The 14,077-nt window shown below is 41.3% G+C and overlaps 1 protein-coding gene across 3 annotated transcripts in view; it reads right to left on the bottom strand.

Moving 5' to 3' along the window:
- Positions 1-14,077, bottom strand: part of ATF6 (activating transcription factor 6) — a 76,545-nt gene that overhangs the window by 48,432 nt on the left and 14,036 nt on the right. For all 3 annotated transcript variants that reach the window (XM_027902946.1, XM_027902947.1, XM_027902948.1), the window contains exons 10-13: positions 4,208-4,351; positions 2,330-2,449; positions 1,325-1,427; positions 200-264 (exon numbers count right to left, since the gene is read on the bottom strand). In XM_027902946.1, coding sequence (XP_027758747.1) covers positions 200-264; positions 1,325-1,427; positions 2,330-2,449; positions 4,208-4,351 — 432 coding nt within the window. The remainder of the gene's footprint in view (positions 1-199; positions 265-1,324; positions 1,428-2,329; positions 2,450-4,207; positions 4,352-14,077) is intronic.

Below are 14,077 nucleotides of genomic sequence, written 5' to 3'. Positions count from 1 at the left end.
CCCCAGAAGAATGGAGCTGTGACACAAGGGTCCCTTTAAGTTTAAATCATTAGAAGCAATTATTTGCTAAGGCACAGAAATTAGGCTGCATTTGGCTTACGAATTCTGACAAAGTGAAAACTGGCCTTTTGTACCAACTGTTGGTGAAAAGCTGGGTTATGAAGTAGAAAGCAGTAAAAAAGGAGTTGTTTTGCCTTACCTGAGACTGGTGTCTGTGTAAGGCATGGCCATCAGCTGGGAATCTGCCTTCTCACTCAGGGAGCTCTGAAAAAGGGGGAATATGAAAAGGTGACGCAAAGTGCAAACAATAAGCATTTTCTTGGTTTGCCACTACATAAAATATGTTGCACATCTGTAACAGAGACTACAATGGGGTGCAGAGGTTAATCAGTGCCAAATATATATAATAACACAGACAAATTTCAAGTCATACATTCAGGGACAAAGAAGAGAACCTGGCACCAAACCCAACAGTTGCACAGACTCTGTGATCCAACTGAAAAATTCGCTACCACTGACTTCAGATGTGCAGAATTCTTCTGATGTCACATCCACTCTGCACCTCTGCTAAAATATACTATTCACAATATGCTTCTGGTGTTTGAAACACTAAAAGCACACGAATTTTTTCTCCTTAACTGTTCTACCAATCTCCTTTGGACATCAGTGAAAGGAATCTGAAGTTGAATGCACAATACCTTTCCCCTAGAAAAGTGAATTATTTCCCATGTTAAGTTCAATTCCTTTTCAAGCTGCTACTTCCTCTAACCAAATAAAACAGTTTGAAAATTCATTGTCTTCGTTTCAGCCCTGGCATCAGTATGCCATGCAGAAAAAAGGATTTATGTATATAAAAGGGATTTCAAGAAATGAGAGATGTGAGCACAAGTCTCACAATTCTGTAGTCTGACCAAAAAATCTAAAAAATGAAATAGAAATATTTCAATAAAATCAATTAGCTTGTGCCCCTTAACAGTAAGGCAGATGAATGAGCAGTTGCAACCAACCGCTTATCTTTACAGAGAAGCCATAACAAGGCTAACTATTTGTTTAATTTTAGAAAATGCTCAACCTATTTTGATGACTGCTAAAAAAATTCAAAACTTCTAACCTGAATCCAAGAGCAGGAATGGAAGAACAACTTTGACAACATAATAATCAACCAAACCCAGCGATTTAAAATGGGAAGTGTTGAGTACCCTAATTACAGGCACCATTGCTACTTTTGTCTATAATAACAAGTGCAAACAAGTAAGAGAGAATATTTCATGTTGACTGAAATTATCTTGTCATGCTGTTGAGTCACAAGTGTAAACCTGCATACCTGCATAACCCGTGCTTTCTGCTGCTGGTTATTTGATAACCTTCTAGATCTTGTTCGCTCCACTTCATGTCTATGAACCCATCCTCGAAGTTCGTGATTCAGCCTAGAAAAACCCACAGCAGCAATAGATGTTTCAAAGAGCAATGGCAGAGTTTTTTAGTTTTATAAAATGGTTTAGCCAACACAAAGACACACTGTAGATTACTCTTCTTTTATCTTATGGTCATTTATTTTTAATAAGAGAGCAATAAAGTAAAACTGTAAGGTGAAATTTATGAGGGAACGTGTAAGAGAATATCTATAAAGTATTGCACTCCTGGATGTTTCAACATAAAGTAGATACAGTAGTTCCTTTTGCCCAATGAACAGTAATTTTGAAGTTACTTAGAAATTCAAAATCAAAAGTTGATCAAGACAAATTATTGGTTAAGAAGGCTAAACTACGGTAAATAAATCTGAGAGAAAGAAGGGACAAAGAAGATGGAGATAAAGTTATTGACACATCTATAGAAAAAGTGGAGGTAGGTATTTTCTAACAGTGAACAAAGCACATCTGCAATGTCAAGTTCAGTTTGCTTGTATCAGAAGCTGAAGAATGGAAAACCATCTCTTATGTAATTCAGATGGAAAAGGCTGGACTTGATTTTCATATCATGAGCATTCCTACATATGAAACAATTTCTCTTTTGAGTCTCGAAAAACCTCCAGTCAGAAAACTGTTATTCAGTTATTGTGAATGACCAGTGTGAAAACAGAGTGAAAATCATGACGAAAACCATCGAAACATTACAAAGATCCCAGTCAACCTGTCCTTATGGCAGCAGAAATTGGACAGTGCAGAGACATTGGTCACGTACTGGATGAACTCTATGAACGTACAATAACATCACTCACAGCTGTCTGTCCAGTAGCACTTACGAAGCCAAGGGTTTCTTCAAGCCAACACAGAATTTATATCTCAACTCCTAGTAAACCCTTAACACTCGGAAAAGGTTGTTTGCTCACCTCAGCGACTCTGTCCGGTTGATCAGAGGCCGACACGGGGGTGGGGGTGGTGAAATATATAAAAGTGGCTCTTCTGAGACTATCATTAGTGCTTTATTATCAGATACAGAACCATCATACCTGGGAAAATAAAGAAAAGGATATCTAGAAATTCCTTAAAATACTTTTTCATGAACCTTTGACCAAATCCAGAGAATGAGCTCTAGCATCAGCAGGCCCACAAATGTTACAGCTGCTCCCTTGGGACCTTTGAAACAGGTGAATAACAATTCCTATCAAACATCCAGTGTTCTCAGTCAATTCCTCAAAGGGGTCTGACAGCACTCAACACAGGGAAGACAGCTGAGCATTAGCAGATGTTGGATCTCTTCCCGTAAAGGCCAGATATTGAAAGAAAATGTAGCCTGTAAAAATATTCCTCATAGTATGTAAACTATGTGATCTCTTCAGAGGCAACCTTCTTTTTCATTCCAGAGCTGTGCTACAGAAATACTAAATTTATTATCCACTAAAACTATGCAGATATAAAGACCACAAGCTGTATGAGAATGGAGCAGTCACAAACTATATTACAACTGAATGGAGAGAATTTACACCTCCACGTGTCTCCAGAATCAAGTTTGGTTTTGATAAAAAGTGAAAAGGAGTACCTATTTCTCAGTACAGAAATCCATGACGCTCTCAGCACCTCCTGAAGGGTTAACTACTTACAATGCCTATTATAAGTTTCCACCTTGATAAGTAATCAATGTAACAGTCCTCTAGGTTTTGATAGACTTGTAGCTCCTAAACTTCAACTTCTTTCTGAAAAATCAGGTATAAGAGTTTATGAAAGCCTCATTTACATTCCCTCCCTTTTCCCAGCTTTCTCTCCATCTTCATGTCTGCTTCTCCTGTCTACTGCATCTAGGACTGATAAAGGAGAGAATATGCAGCTCACAGTTTGCCAAAACCAGGGTGAAACAGTGAAAGAAAAGGAGAAGATACAGGCACATGCATATCCTCCTAAGAGAACTAGTCTACTCTTACATCACCTAAGTCATGGTCTGAAATGTACCACGCAGGACACAAAGCCCTCACCATGGCTACAGCCTTAAAATGCTCTTGATTTATTGCCTTCCTTCTGCATGGCAAAATACATTAGGGCTTTCTGCACATCTGTGCCTGGCTTTGTTCAACCAGCCAAAACACTCTACTGGAAAGGGACAGTCTAATAGGATAAATCTTGTAAGGGGAAAACATGAGCTGTATTAGCCAGACTTCAATCTGGAGGCAATTATATGTTCACTTATGAACTGCATGCTAGAGATTTAGGAAGCCTGAAACCCAGTATTTAATTAAATAATGCATAAACACAAGGATGGACTCAGAGTTTTATAAAAATGTACAGTGCTAAGTTCAGAGTGTGTTCTTAATTGTGAACTTCCCCAGTCTTCTCTCGAGCAACTAAGAAAATAAATACTCCAGCTTGAAAAGTATGCACATTTAGATAATATGACAAATATCAGAACTATGCAAGCTAAAATACAGACTAGTAAAAAGCAGGCAGATGAAGAACTGAAAAAGGTTCTGAAAGTCTCTGTGACATACCCTTGTTTATTTGCTCTCTTCCCTAACACCACGCAGCCCAGCCACGTGTACACTTGTGAAGCACTACGTATTGGGTAATCCTGGAGATAAGATACCATGTTTATTTGAAAAACAACCTGGTAAACTTTGCTAAATAATAAAAGACCAGCTTTCAAAACACGGTGTTTGTAAACTCTGCTGCTCTATAAAAGCAGCAATAGCACTGGCTGAAAAGGTCAGTAAGGCAGTGAGAGCTAAAAGCACCGTTGCCCTCTGCCACTCAAAATATGTTAAAGGTTTTCATCTCACCTATTACTCTTCTCAGGAATGATGCCCTCAGGTATTTTCTGAGCTGCACTGGACTCCTGGCCAGCTGAGAACTCCAGAAGATTTCTGGTCCGGTGGTGAGAACTTCCAGCGGAATCAACTCCACTGGGATCTTTTTCAAATACACTGGAAAACATAATAAACACAGCAAAATGTATCACACACACAAAGGGTCTGCAAAGCACTTGACTGTGAAGTGTTAAATGCTCAGGTGGAAAAGTTTCTGACTGTCATTATGTTACATGGATAAGGTTCATGTCCTATCTAACGTAAAAATGTGGTATCTTGTGTCATTATAATACTGTCATTCAAAGCATTAGTGGACAGGAAAGAAATTCTTCAGTTTTAATTGTTTGAAGGATTTTGATGCTCTGTTTTTTATGTTCCCCCACATAACCTTCACCTGATAAAACAAAGATCAGTCTGCCTGTAATCCAGATCTGCGGGCATAATAAAATTATCTATATTCAAATAAAAGCACCCCTAAACTTTAACTTTCATCAGCCTTAAAGTACAACTGACATAGTTTATATGAATACATTATGTAAGGAAAACTTAGCTACCAAGTTCCGTGCAGCTGCAAGCCTGGAATGTTATGCCAGACATCTAACAAAACTGTACACAAACATGTATGTTCAATTCTAGTTGGATTTAGAACAACTGGCAGTGCTGACAGCCCCATCTACAAAGCAGCAGCAGGCCCTGGTCCCAGACACCCTGCTGTTCTGGTGTGTGCCTGCACTGATTCAAGGATCCTTCCCTGGGGGCTGCTCATGCAGCCAGCCATGCAGCACAGGAGCCTCTGTGTGCTCTCTGTGCAAAGCAAGGCAAGGCAGCAGCACCACACACGAGAGCTGGAAAAACGACCACACAACTGCTGGACAACATCGACGGCATCCCAGTTCAGAAGGGTGACTTTACAAGTGAGAAATCATGAGAGCACAAAAGCAATCCTTCAATTTCTCCTCTCCCGGGGCTGCCTTTACGTGGTTGCTTCCTGAAATAAGCGTATTTACAAACCCAAGTCCTAGCCTTCCTGGCTGACAACAGCAGAGCCTCACCAGCAGCAACACGGTGATAACACAAAAATACAAGCCCCCAGCACACCAAGGAGATCTTTGCCACACACGCCGGCCACTGCTCACACAGTACATTTTAAGTCATGCCCCACCTCTCCTCTGCAGCAGAGCATAAACTCCGGAGGGGAAGTTCTCACTTTCCTGGTTTTACATGGCAGCAGGCAACAAATACAAATAGTAACAGAGACAGGCAAAAACTAGGAGGGCAAGATTAAATACTCCACAACTACAAAGAAGGCATACGGACTTGTTTAACAATTCCATGTCTTTTGCCAACACATTGGCACTCCTGTTAGTAGTAACCCAGGTGCCCCTGTAAAAAATTTGGTCATATTCTGAACTACAGGAGTCAGGGCAATCCTAGACTATGGGCAACATCACTTTGGCTCCCTCATCTTCTCCAGGTTTCTAGGCAGCATCACTGAGTCAGGGCAGCAGAAATGCTACAGGCTTCAAGAGAAGCAATCTCCACTATCTACTGGATTGTATGAGACCATGTTTTTTCTCCTCCAATGAAAGCATCAGCACAACTGGCAGCATCTCAAGCCCAGAAGCAGAGCTCAAAACTAAGGCTGATTCTTAAACAGATGCCACACCTTCCTGCTGGAAGTTGCTTGCCGGAGAAATGCCTCACTCTGCCTAATCTGGAGTCATGACAGCTAAAAGGACATGGTAGTTTATTCATCAAATCACAAACATCCGTCAGAAGATCTAAAAGTTGTAACTCTCCTGCAAACCATTTCTCCACAGCCTGACGTCTATCAGCCATCCGGTGTGTTGCTGGCCCTATTGGGTCTGGCATTTTGGTCTATCCTACTTCTCTCCTTCCTTGTTCAAAAGGAAACAGAGGAACTTTTCATGTAATTATTTAGCTAAAGCTGACAAAAATCTAAGCAGAAGCTCTGTAACATTTTTCCATGATGGTTCTTCCTTCTCATTTGCCTCATTCCACAAAGGCGATTCTTATTTCAGGCTCCAGCTTGGCGAGGTGGCCAGTTTGAGGTGAAGTGTCACATGCAATACATTCCTACTCCAGTTCACCCTGAGCTCTGAACAACAGTAGAGAAATCCAAACCAAGTCCATCCAGGATAAAGATACACACTGCTCTACAATCACAGCTAATCTTCAGTTTTTGTAATTTAGCTGTTTTAGCTCTACAGCCATTCAAAACCACACACACCTCATTTCATAGCATCAGCTTTAGAAGAGAGGAAATGTTTATTTTTACTCTTCTCAAGCTTAAAACACCTTAATCTTTTCATCATAATTAAAATTTCCCTTTTGGCAGCAGCCAAATATGGGATGTTTCAACGTGAAAGAAGATTATTTTCAGCAGCAAAAGACAAAGAAGGAGGTGAGACGAGTACATTCTGCCATCCTTACAGACATAAACCATGGCTCCCAATTCTGACAACATAGGCACCAAGTGAGAACAAAATATGGCATTAGGGTATTTATTCCAAAGCTCTTTCCTTTATTAGGATTGTTACTTTCCACAAAATGCTTCTTTTGAAGCAGGGCTAGCAGCAATTTCTGCCACAAGCAATATGGGCCACATATGCCTCCCCTTTCCTATTCCTCTTTGTACCTTGAAGGTGACGAAAAGTTGCCTTCTCAAAGCCTAAAATACATCTAAAAAAAATTTAAAACCCTCTTTCTTGCTCCTTTGGTTTGTGGCAATGACCCAAACCCAAAATAACTCAGTCTAGATAAAGAAAAGCCCCACAACTTGAAATCCTGCCCCTCTTCCACCTTCCAGTTACTCGAGGAGTTTTGTTAGTTTTTTCCCCATCTGAATATGTTTGAATAGAAGATGTTGTTGTTCTGTTGTATCATTTCTTTCTCTTTCTTTCTCCCACGAGAGGTCACTAGTGAAGTTTGTCTATAAATAGGGCTCCATCTTCAGGAAGCAGACAGGAGAAGACATTTAGGTAATGGTCTATATCCTCTGACTTCTCAAAGACCTTTCCTTACCAAGAGGGTCCATGACAGTCTGACAAAGGATATCAGAAATACTCCCTCTTTGAAATCTCAAATTAACACAGGGGGGAAAAGCATGACTTAGGACCAAGGAGTCCCTTCAAGCAGTTGGGAGAGGATGGACCTCTCCTGCAGAACTACACCTGGAAACACCAGTCCACCTGAGGCATACTGAGCTTTACAAGTGCCAGGCAGAACAGCAACAATACAAGCTGGAAGAGGAAGGGTCTACAGAGCAGACCCCAACACCATGACATAGGAGATGAAGTCAATATTGGGCACTTAAAAACATCAGGTATAAGAGGCTAGAAACCATAGAAAGAAAGGTAGAAGAACTCATTCAGAGGAAAAAAAAGCTTCAGAAAAAAAGTATTTTCAACCAAGATATCAATAGTTGCTCTAAGAACTGCTTTAATACGACAGGTGGCAAAAGCATGGGCAGTTTTTTTCATTCTGTTGGGCTACAAGATGAGAACTTGGAAAAGGAAGAGCACTTTGGCATACCTGCCCTGAGCAAGTCCTACTACTTGCAGGAACTGAGTTACTGCCCCACCTTAAAAGTCAAAAAAGGCTGAAGCTGAAAAATGGTTTTACTGGAGAAGACAGCCAGTGTAGAATTTGGAATCTTTCCTGTTTGGCCACACTTACACACCTGGGGCATACCAAAGCTTTAGAGCCTGCATTTGGACATCCCAGACACCACAAGCATGAAAGGGTTTTCACAAGCCACAAACACCACGTCCAAGCTGGCTGAGCTATCAGCTTGTTTAAGATGCAAAAGCAGATCCAACGGGAAAAAAAAGAAAGAACCACTAAATACTTCATGCAGATGTTTGTTCAGAAGTGTAGATAAATTTGATTATAGGAGGGAAAGAAAAGCAAGGCTCCAGTCATGGCTTCTCCAGGCATTCAATGGCACCTGATATTTTAGCTGTATTTTTACTTCTTTGGTTTGAACGTCATTTTGATAAATGTGAAAGTGAGTCTTGCCAGGAGCACGAACTAAATTTTGCTTGTGCTTCTGGCTGTGCTCTTCAAGTTTTGAATACTGACATTTAAGCTGTACAGTAATTCTTAGACGAAAGCCAATAGTGATATCATAACAAAGAGTTTTCTGGGGACAGAACCATCTCTGAGCATGAGCTGGGATGTTTCCAACAAGCTAAAGTTGACATTGCAAGGAGACACCAATGAAAGACCTTGTCCTCTTCCTAACTGACTCCAACAAGGCTGCCACAGTGCCAGACACTCTCTGGAAAGTATTTCTTGTTCCTTATTCCCGATGAGTGCACCATCTGCCAACAGCAAGGCTCTACCTTCCCCTGCTGGGCTGCTCCAGACCTACCCTCTCCAAGCACTGGGTTGGAAAGAGGAGCCTGGCCTCCATCCTCTGCACAGGAAGATGAGGAAAGCGATACAAAGTGCAGGAATGATCTCTGCCTTTTTTGTTGTGTTTTGCATGCTTTAAAAAGCTGTTTATTTTTAATGAAGCTGCTGGAAAAGAAAGGAAGAAAGCAAATACTGACACCCCGAGCACTTCTTTTCTGCTTGGAAAACTCTGTACCATTATCTGGAAGTGGGCTGGCCTTTGTTGCCAAAGCTTGTGGCTGTGATCAGCAAAGGAAGGAGGAATGAATCACTTCCTGCTCCTGCAGCTGTAGTTTGTAAGAAAACCTAAAGTATCCAATTTTTTTTCCAGCATCAAACCAACACAAGAGGTATTGAAAGGTCTGGAACCTGGACCCAAGTCCAATTTACTCAGCTTGTCCTTTTCCTCTCGATTCCTCACTCTCTCTTCAAGGAGAAACTACAACACAAGGCCAAAGGTGCGCTACGGAAACATTTTTCTAACTTTGGGCCATCTGCAACACAAATGTACACCCAACTCAGCACTGAAACATATTCTTTCAGTGTCACAAACATTAAAATAAGTTTCCCATATTACAAGTGTTAAGAGTCACAAATGCCTTCCGAAGCTTCTGCTGTTTTTGCCAAAACACTCAAAGGGTTCCACATTTCCTTGGTAGTCAGAAGACATGGAGCTGGCTAACATGGCACTGTTTCATGCCTCTTGCACTCATTACAGTTTTCTCTTCACATTTCACCAGTTCCTCTCTGCTAGTGTGTAAGACATTATTAGCCCTCTGCCTGTCATTATTGTATGTAGGTTTGTTGGCATACTTCACGCATACATCACATTTAAGCCTATCAACCTCCCGAAGACATATGGAAGGCTAATGAGGCTTGCAAAAAGCAGAGAAAAAATCCTTTAATATCTCTCACAAAGTGCAAAAAATCCCAGGATTGGATGACATGAGAATAAGAAACTGACTCTGTGGTTCTCTGCTCTCAGAACATCTTTTAGAGATGCTTCAAGTAGTCACTGCAAATTTGGACACCACCATCCCACCTACAGCTGAAGGAAATCATAGGCCACTGGTACAAGGTTTAATGCTCAGAGTTCAGCACGTCTCCCAGATCAGGCTTGGCTGGAAGGCAGCAAAGGCCAAGCTTTTGGCTGGGGGGCTCCTCCTGCATTACAGTAAAAGCCATTGGAGGTTCCAGCTAATCTGCCCCACTTCACACTGGAATCGAGAGAAGAAGGAGCACACACACAGTTGGAAAAGAATTGGTAATGCAACAAGATAATATAAGGCAAAATAATACTGTGTTTCAGTTGCCAGCCACTGCCTGTCATTTCGGGCAGCTGCCAGACACGTGGCTTTAGTCTACTTAGCCCATGTTATTCAAGAGGACATTTGGGGTGTTTACAAACGCACCACGACACTGCTTGCTCTCGCGACTGATCTCACCTGCCAGGGCAGCACAGGAGTGAGCTCCAGACCTTGGCCCAGGACCAGCTGCTGTGGGTGGGATCTGCCCTGACAAACCCGAGCACACAACACACAGCTCCAGCACCTCTGTAGCAACACAGCTCCTGCTGCACGTGATGTTATGGTAACATCAGCTCCTTTGCCCACACAGAAAATGCTCCCTTTAAGGGAACTACGGCATTATCTCTCTAACTTTCCAACATCCCACCACCGAGGTATCCCTGGGCTCCTGCTTGCCATACGATGGGTCTGTTTCTTCAATCAAGGAGTCCAGCATAACGGCTCAAACAAGAGAAAACTTGCATGAAAACACTGCTGAATGCACCAGACCTCAGAATAACCCAGCTCTCCCACATACCAACTCAAGATTGCTCAGCTTGTGTAAGAGCACTTACTTATGTACTTATGTAAGACCATAGTGACAGCAATACAGGTGTGCTCAATCGGTGCTGTTGGCAGCCCAAATTGCTCATGCTCCAAAAGCTCACCAGGCTACATTAGAACTGACTAGCAGCCTGCAGACTAGGTAGGATGCTAATCTCAGTGCTGGTGAAAGACTTGTGTTTTGATTACTTCATCCTTAAGAGCAGCAGGTCGTGGTAGCATGCAGCTGAACAATCCTTGGGCAATTTCTTCATTTTTAGTAAAAGATGATTAATCTTACCACTTCTGGTTTTTCTGCCCTTTTTTTTTTCTTGTTTGTGCTATCAGTTTAAGGAATGAGACACACCCCTAAGCCTTTCAGGAGTCAAAAAAAATCACTGCTTCTTCATTTGTTGTAATCCATGACAATAGCAGACAAATGACATTTCTCAGCTGGCCAGGCCAGTGTCTTTATTTGCAGATTGGTCACTGGATTTAAATTTTTAACAGATTATTCAATTTCCAGGATAGTCCTGGAAAGTAGAGGAAAACCCATCAGGATACCCTAGAGAGGAGCTGCAATGAAGTCTGTGAAAATCCAGCCATTCTAGTGCAGCTGCCTTAGGTCAACAGGACACAAGAGGTTTTGAAGCAGCAGCTTTCCTGAGCTTCATCCATCACCACCTCAGTCATCATCCACCACAAGTACAGTTTAAGAAATTTTCTTTACATGATCAAGTCTTTTTTTCAGTTTGAAAGTGGTTCTAGTCATACAGAGGTGGCCAACTTGTAAGAAAACCCAAAACTAATAAAAATTAAAATAAAGAAGAAATATCACAACACCCTCTCAAACCTCCTGATCCAGTCTCTTTGCAAATTTGCCTTTCCTCTCTCCAGCTTCATATTTTATTTTGTTTTCTGTCCACTAAATATCTGAAGTGGTAGTTAGGACATTCTGGCTGGCTGACATCTTAATAAATGCTCTAAGACTGCTGCTAGATGACAGCTACCATGTAAGCTTGAGTAGACTGATTATGGGGGCAAAATAACTAGTTGAACATTTTTTCACAGCCAAAAAATAATGCTAAGGTCACTAGCAAATATCTGCCTTGCATGCTTTGCTTCTACTGTCCCAAGAACAAGATATGCAGAAAATTTATCTTTTGCATCTTCCGTGATCGTTCTCCCCTCCCTGTTTTTTATGCACTGGTTGTGTTATTTTCCTGCAAATATGTTACTACCACATTTAGGATTTGCATTAAAAAAACCAAACACACAATTTATATTCAAATGAGAATAGGAAAGAGAATCAAAATAAAAATATTCCCAAAATAAACACACAGGTTGTTTAGACTAGAACATGGGCTTGGTTTCCATTTGTTTCAGCCTTGTTTAACACATTTTCAGATGTGGAAATCTGATCAAGAGTCTAACACAAACGTGGAAATTAAACAAGGAAAAAAAAAAAGGCATCTAGGAATGGTAATAATCTGAAAATGTTTGGATTTCATGTAGAGAGTGGTAACACCAAAGTGCACAGCAAACTGGATGTTTCTCAGTGCCAGAAGCCAGCAGTCCTTCAGGGGTGCCACGGCAGCTGGGAATGCGGCTGCACCTCTCACAGAAGGCACAGGGGAAGGCAGGAGATCCCACAGATACCTTCCTCCAGGTGCTGTGGTCCCAGCTCCCAACCCTGGTGTGTGCCAAGCCCTGTGTGCTCACTGCCCTTCGTGCAAACACTGCAGATTGCCAATTCCTGTCTTGCACCTCGTGGTATGTAAGACTGGGGCAAGGGGGTGACCTCTGCAAGGAACTGAATCAAAACATACCCTCTTCCCTTCATACACCTCACCAATCACTCTTAAATAATAATAAAAGGAGGTTTTTATACATGTTAAGTCCAAACCCAAATAACTCACAAAGATTAGAGAATATTTCACTGACACACAGATGGGAAATTCCTGGGCGCCTTTCTTTTAGTGTAAAACAAACAGATAAAATAGAAACTTACACTAATAGAAATCCTGCTAAATGACTTCTGCTTTTAATAACTGAAAGTTTCTGTTTTCTATACAAAGTATCAACAAACCCAAAACAGTTTAGTAACGCAGTACAACCTAATGCAGAGTTACCACTAACTCCATATAAGCCACTTTCACATCCTCAATTCACACTGATATTCGATTTCTATTTAATTAGACTTACATTTGTTTCTTAGAGATAACATGGTGCCGTGTCCAAGACTGAAGGATGTTCTGAAAAGCTTGTTGGCAACTAAGCAGACTGGACTAGACTCTTCCTCCGGTATTTTCCAACAGATTTGTTGTGTCAACAGGCCAGCTTCTCTACCAGACTTTCAGCCCCACTCCCATATTCCCAAATTCAACATTACAGATTATCCATACATGTATTTGTCAGCATAAAAAAAATGTGGCAGCAGAATAATTTTATCTGCTAAACTTGTTTGCCAAGGGCTGCCACATCCTGGACTGCTTCCCATGATCTTAAAGCAGCAGAACAGCAGTATCGGAGTCCTCCAGTCCTCCATCACCAACATCTCACCCCTCAAATACACAGTCAACAAGACTTAAGACCAACCTAAAAAAATTATGTGTGAGCCAGTACTAGTGCAACACACATCCATTAATGCAGAGGAAAACACAGAACTAACTACACAGCCAACCATCCAGATGGGATTTTTTGTGGGATGCTGAGTGCCCATACACTGCACCTCCACTGACCCACTGCAGGCCATGGGGGGTTTGCAGGACTGTCTGTTCTTCACATTCCTGTCCCAAAACAATCCAACTGCTTCCCTGCTTTCTCTGACTTGACAGAAATAGGTAACTAGAGAAAAAATCTCTATATATGACCTCCTGTTTTACCTCTAGTCTTCAAAGAATCCTACCACTTCCAGCTAAGAACCCAAGAAGCATCTTACAATAAGGATAGCTAAGGGAATCCAGAATTTAGGGGGTGAATTTCCCACAGTTTTGCTTTTTTTTTGGATGTCACTCTCCCTTTGCTATGGTTCACTGGTTTTGAATAATTATTTATTGCTAATATGCCTGAATCAAAACATCCTGAGCCTGAATGCTGGCACACCTCCAGACAGGTGTGAAATGATTCCCTACTAGAAGAAATGGCAACACTGTCCCAAGGTTCCAAAACATATCTATCTCCAGCTGACCACCGCACAGAAATTAGGTATTCCACAGGCAGCTAACTTGGGGGAAAAGAGTACTTTTGCTGAACTGTAAGCTAGCATGGATATTATAACAAAAAATTACTTATTTTGTAAGAGGTTGCAGGTACTGAAAAACAGCACATACACTGGAACCTCCTGTTGTTAAGGACTAAGCAGAACAGCAATCCTGACTATTGCATTTGTGACACCTTTATAAAAGGAAGAAAATATGTATGGGAGGAGTGAAATCTAAAAAAAAATAGTTTGCATATCTCACATTCTGGGTCTTCCAAAGGGTATTGCACAATCAACATTCACACCACCTTGATACAGTCTAGGATTTTAATTGCAGTGCAAAGCATTTATTCTGCCAGGGAGGAGGAAAAAAAAAAAAAAAAAAAAAGCAAA

This window comes from Empidonax traillii, unplaced genomic scaffold (assembly GCF_003031625.1).
Source record: "Empidonax traillii isolate 1590-97213 ecotype Southwest subspecies unplaced genomic scaffold, ASM303162v1 scaffold923:size341358, whole genome shotgun sequence".
In the NCBI taxonomy this organism is placed as follows: Eukaryota; Metazoa; Chordata; class Aves; order Passeriformes; family Tyrannidae; genus Empidonax; species Empidonax traillii.
Note: the sequence above shows the minus strand (reverse complement) of the source record. Positions and strands in the feature narration are given on the sequence as shown.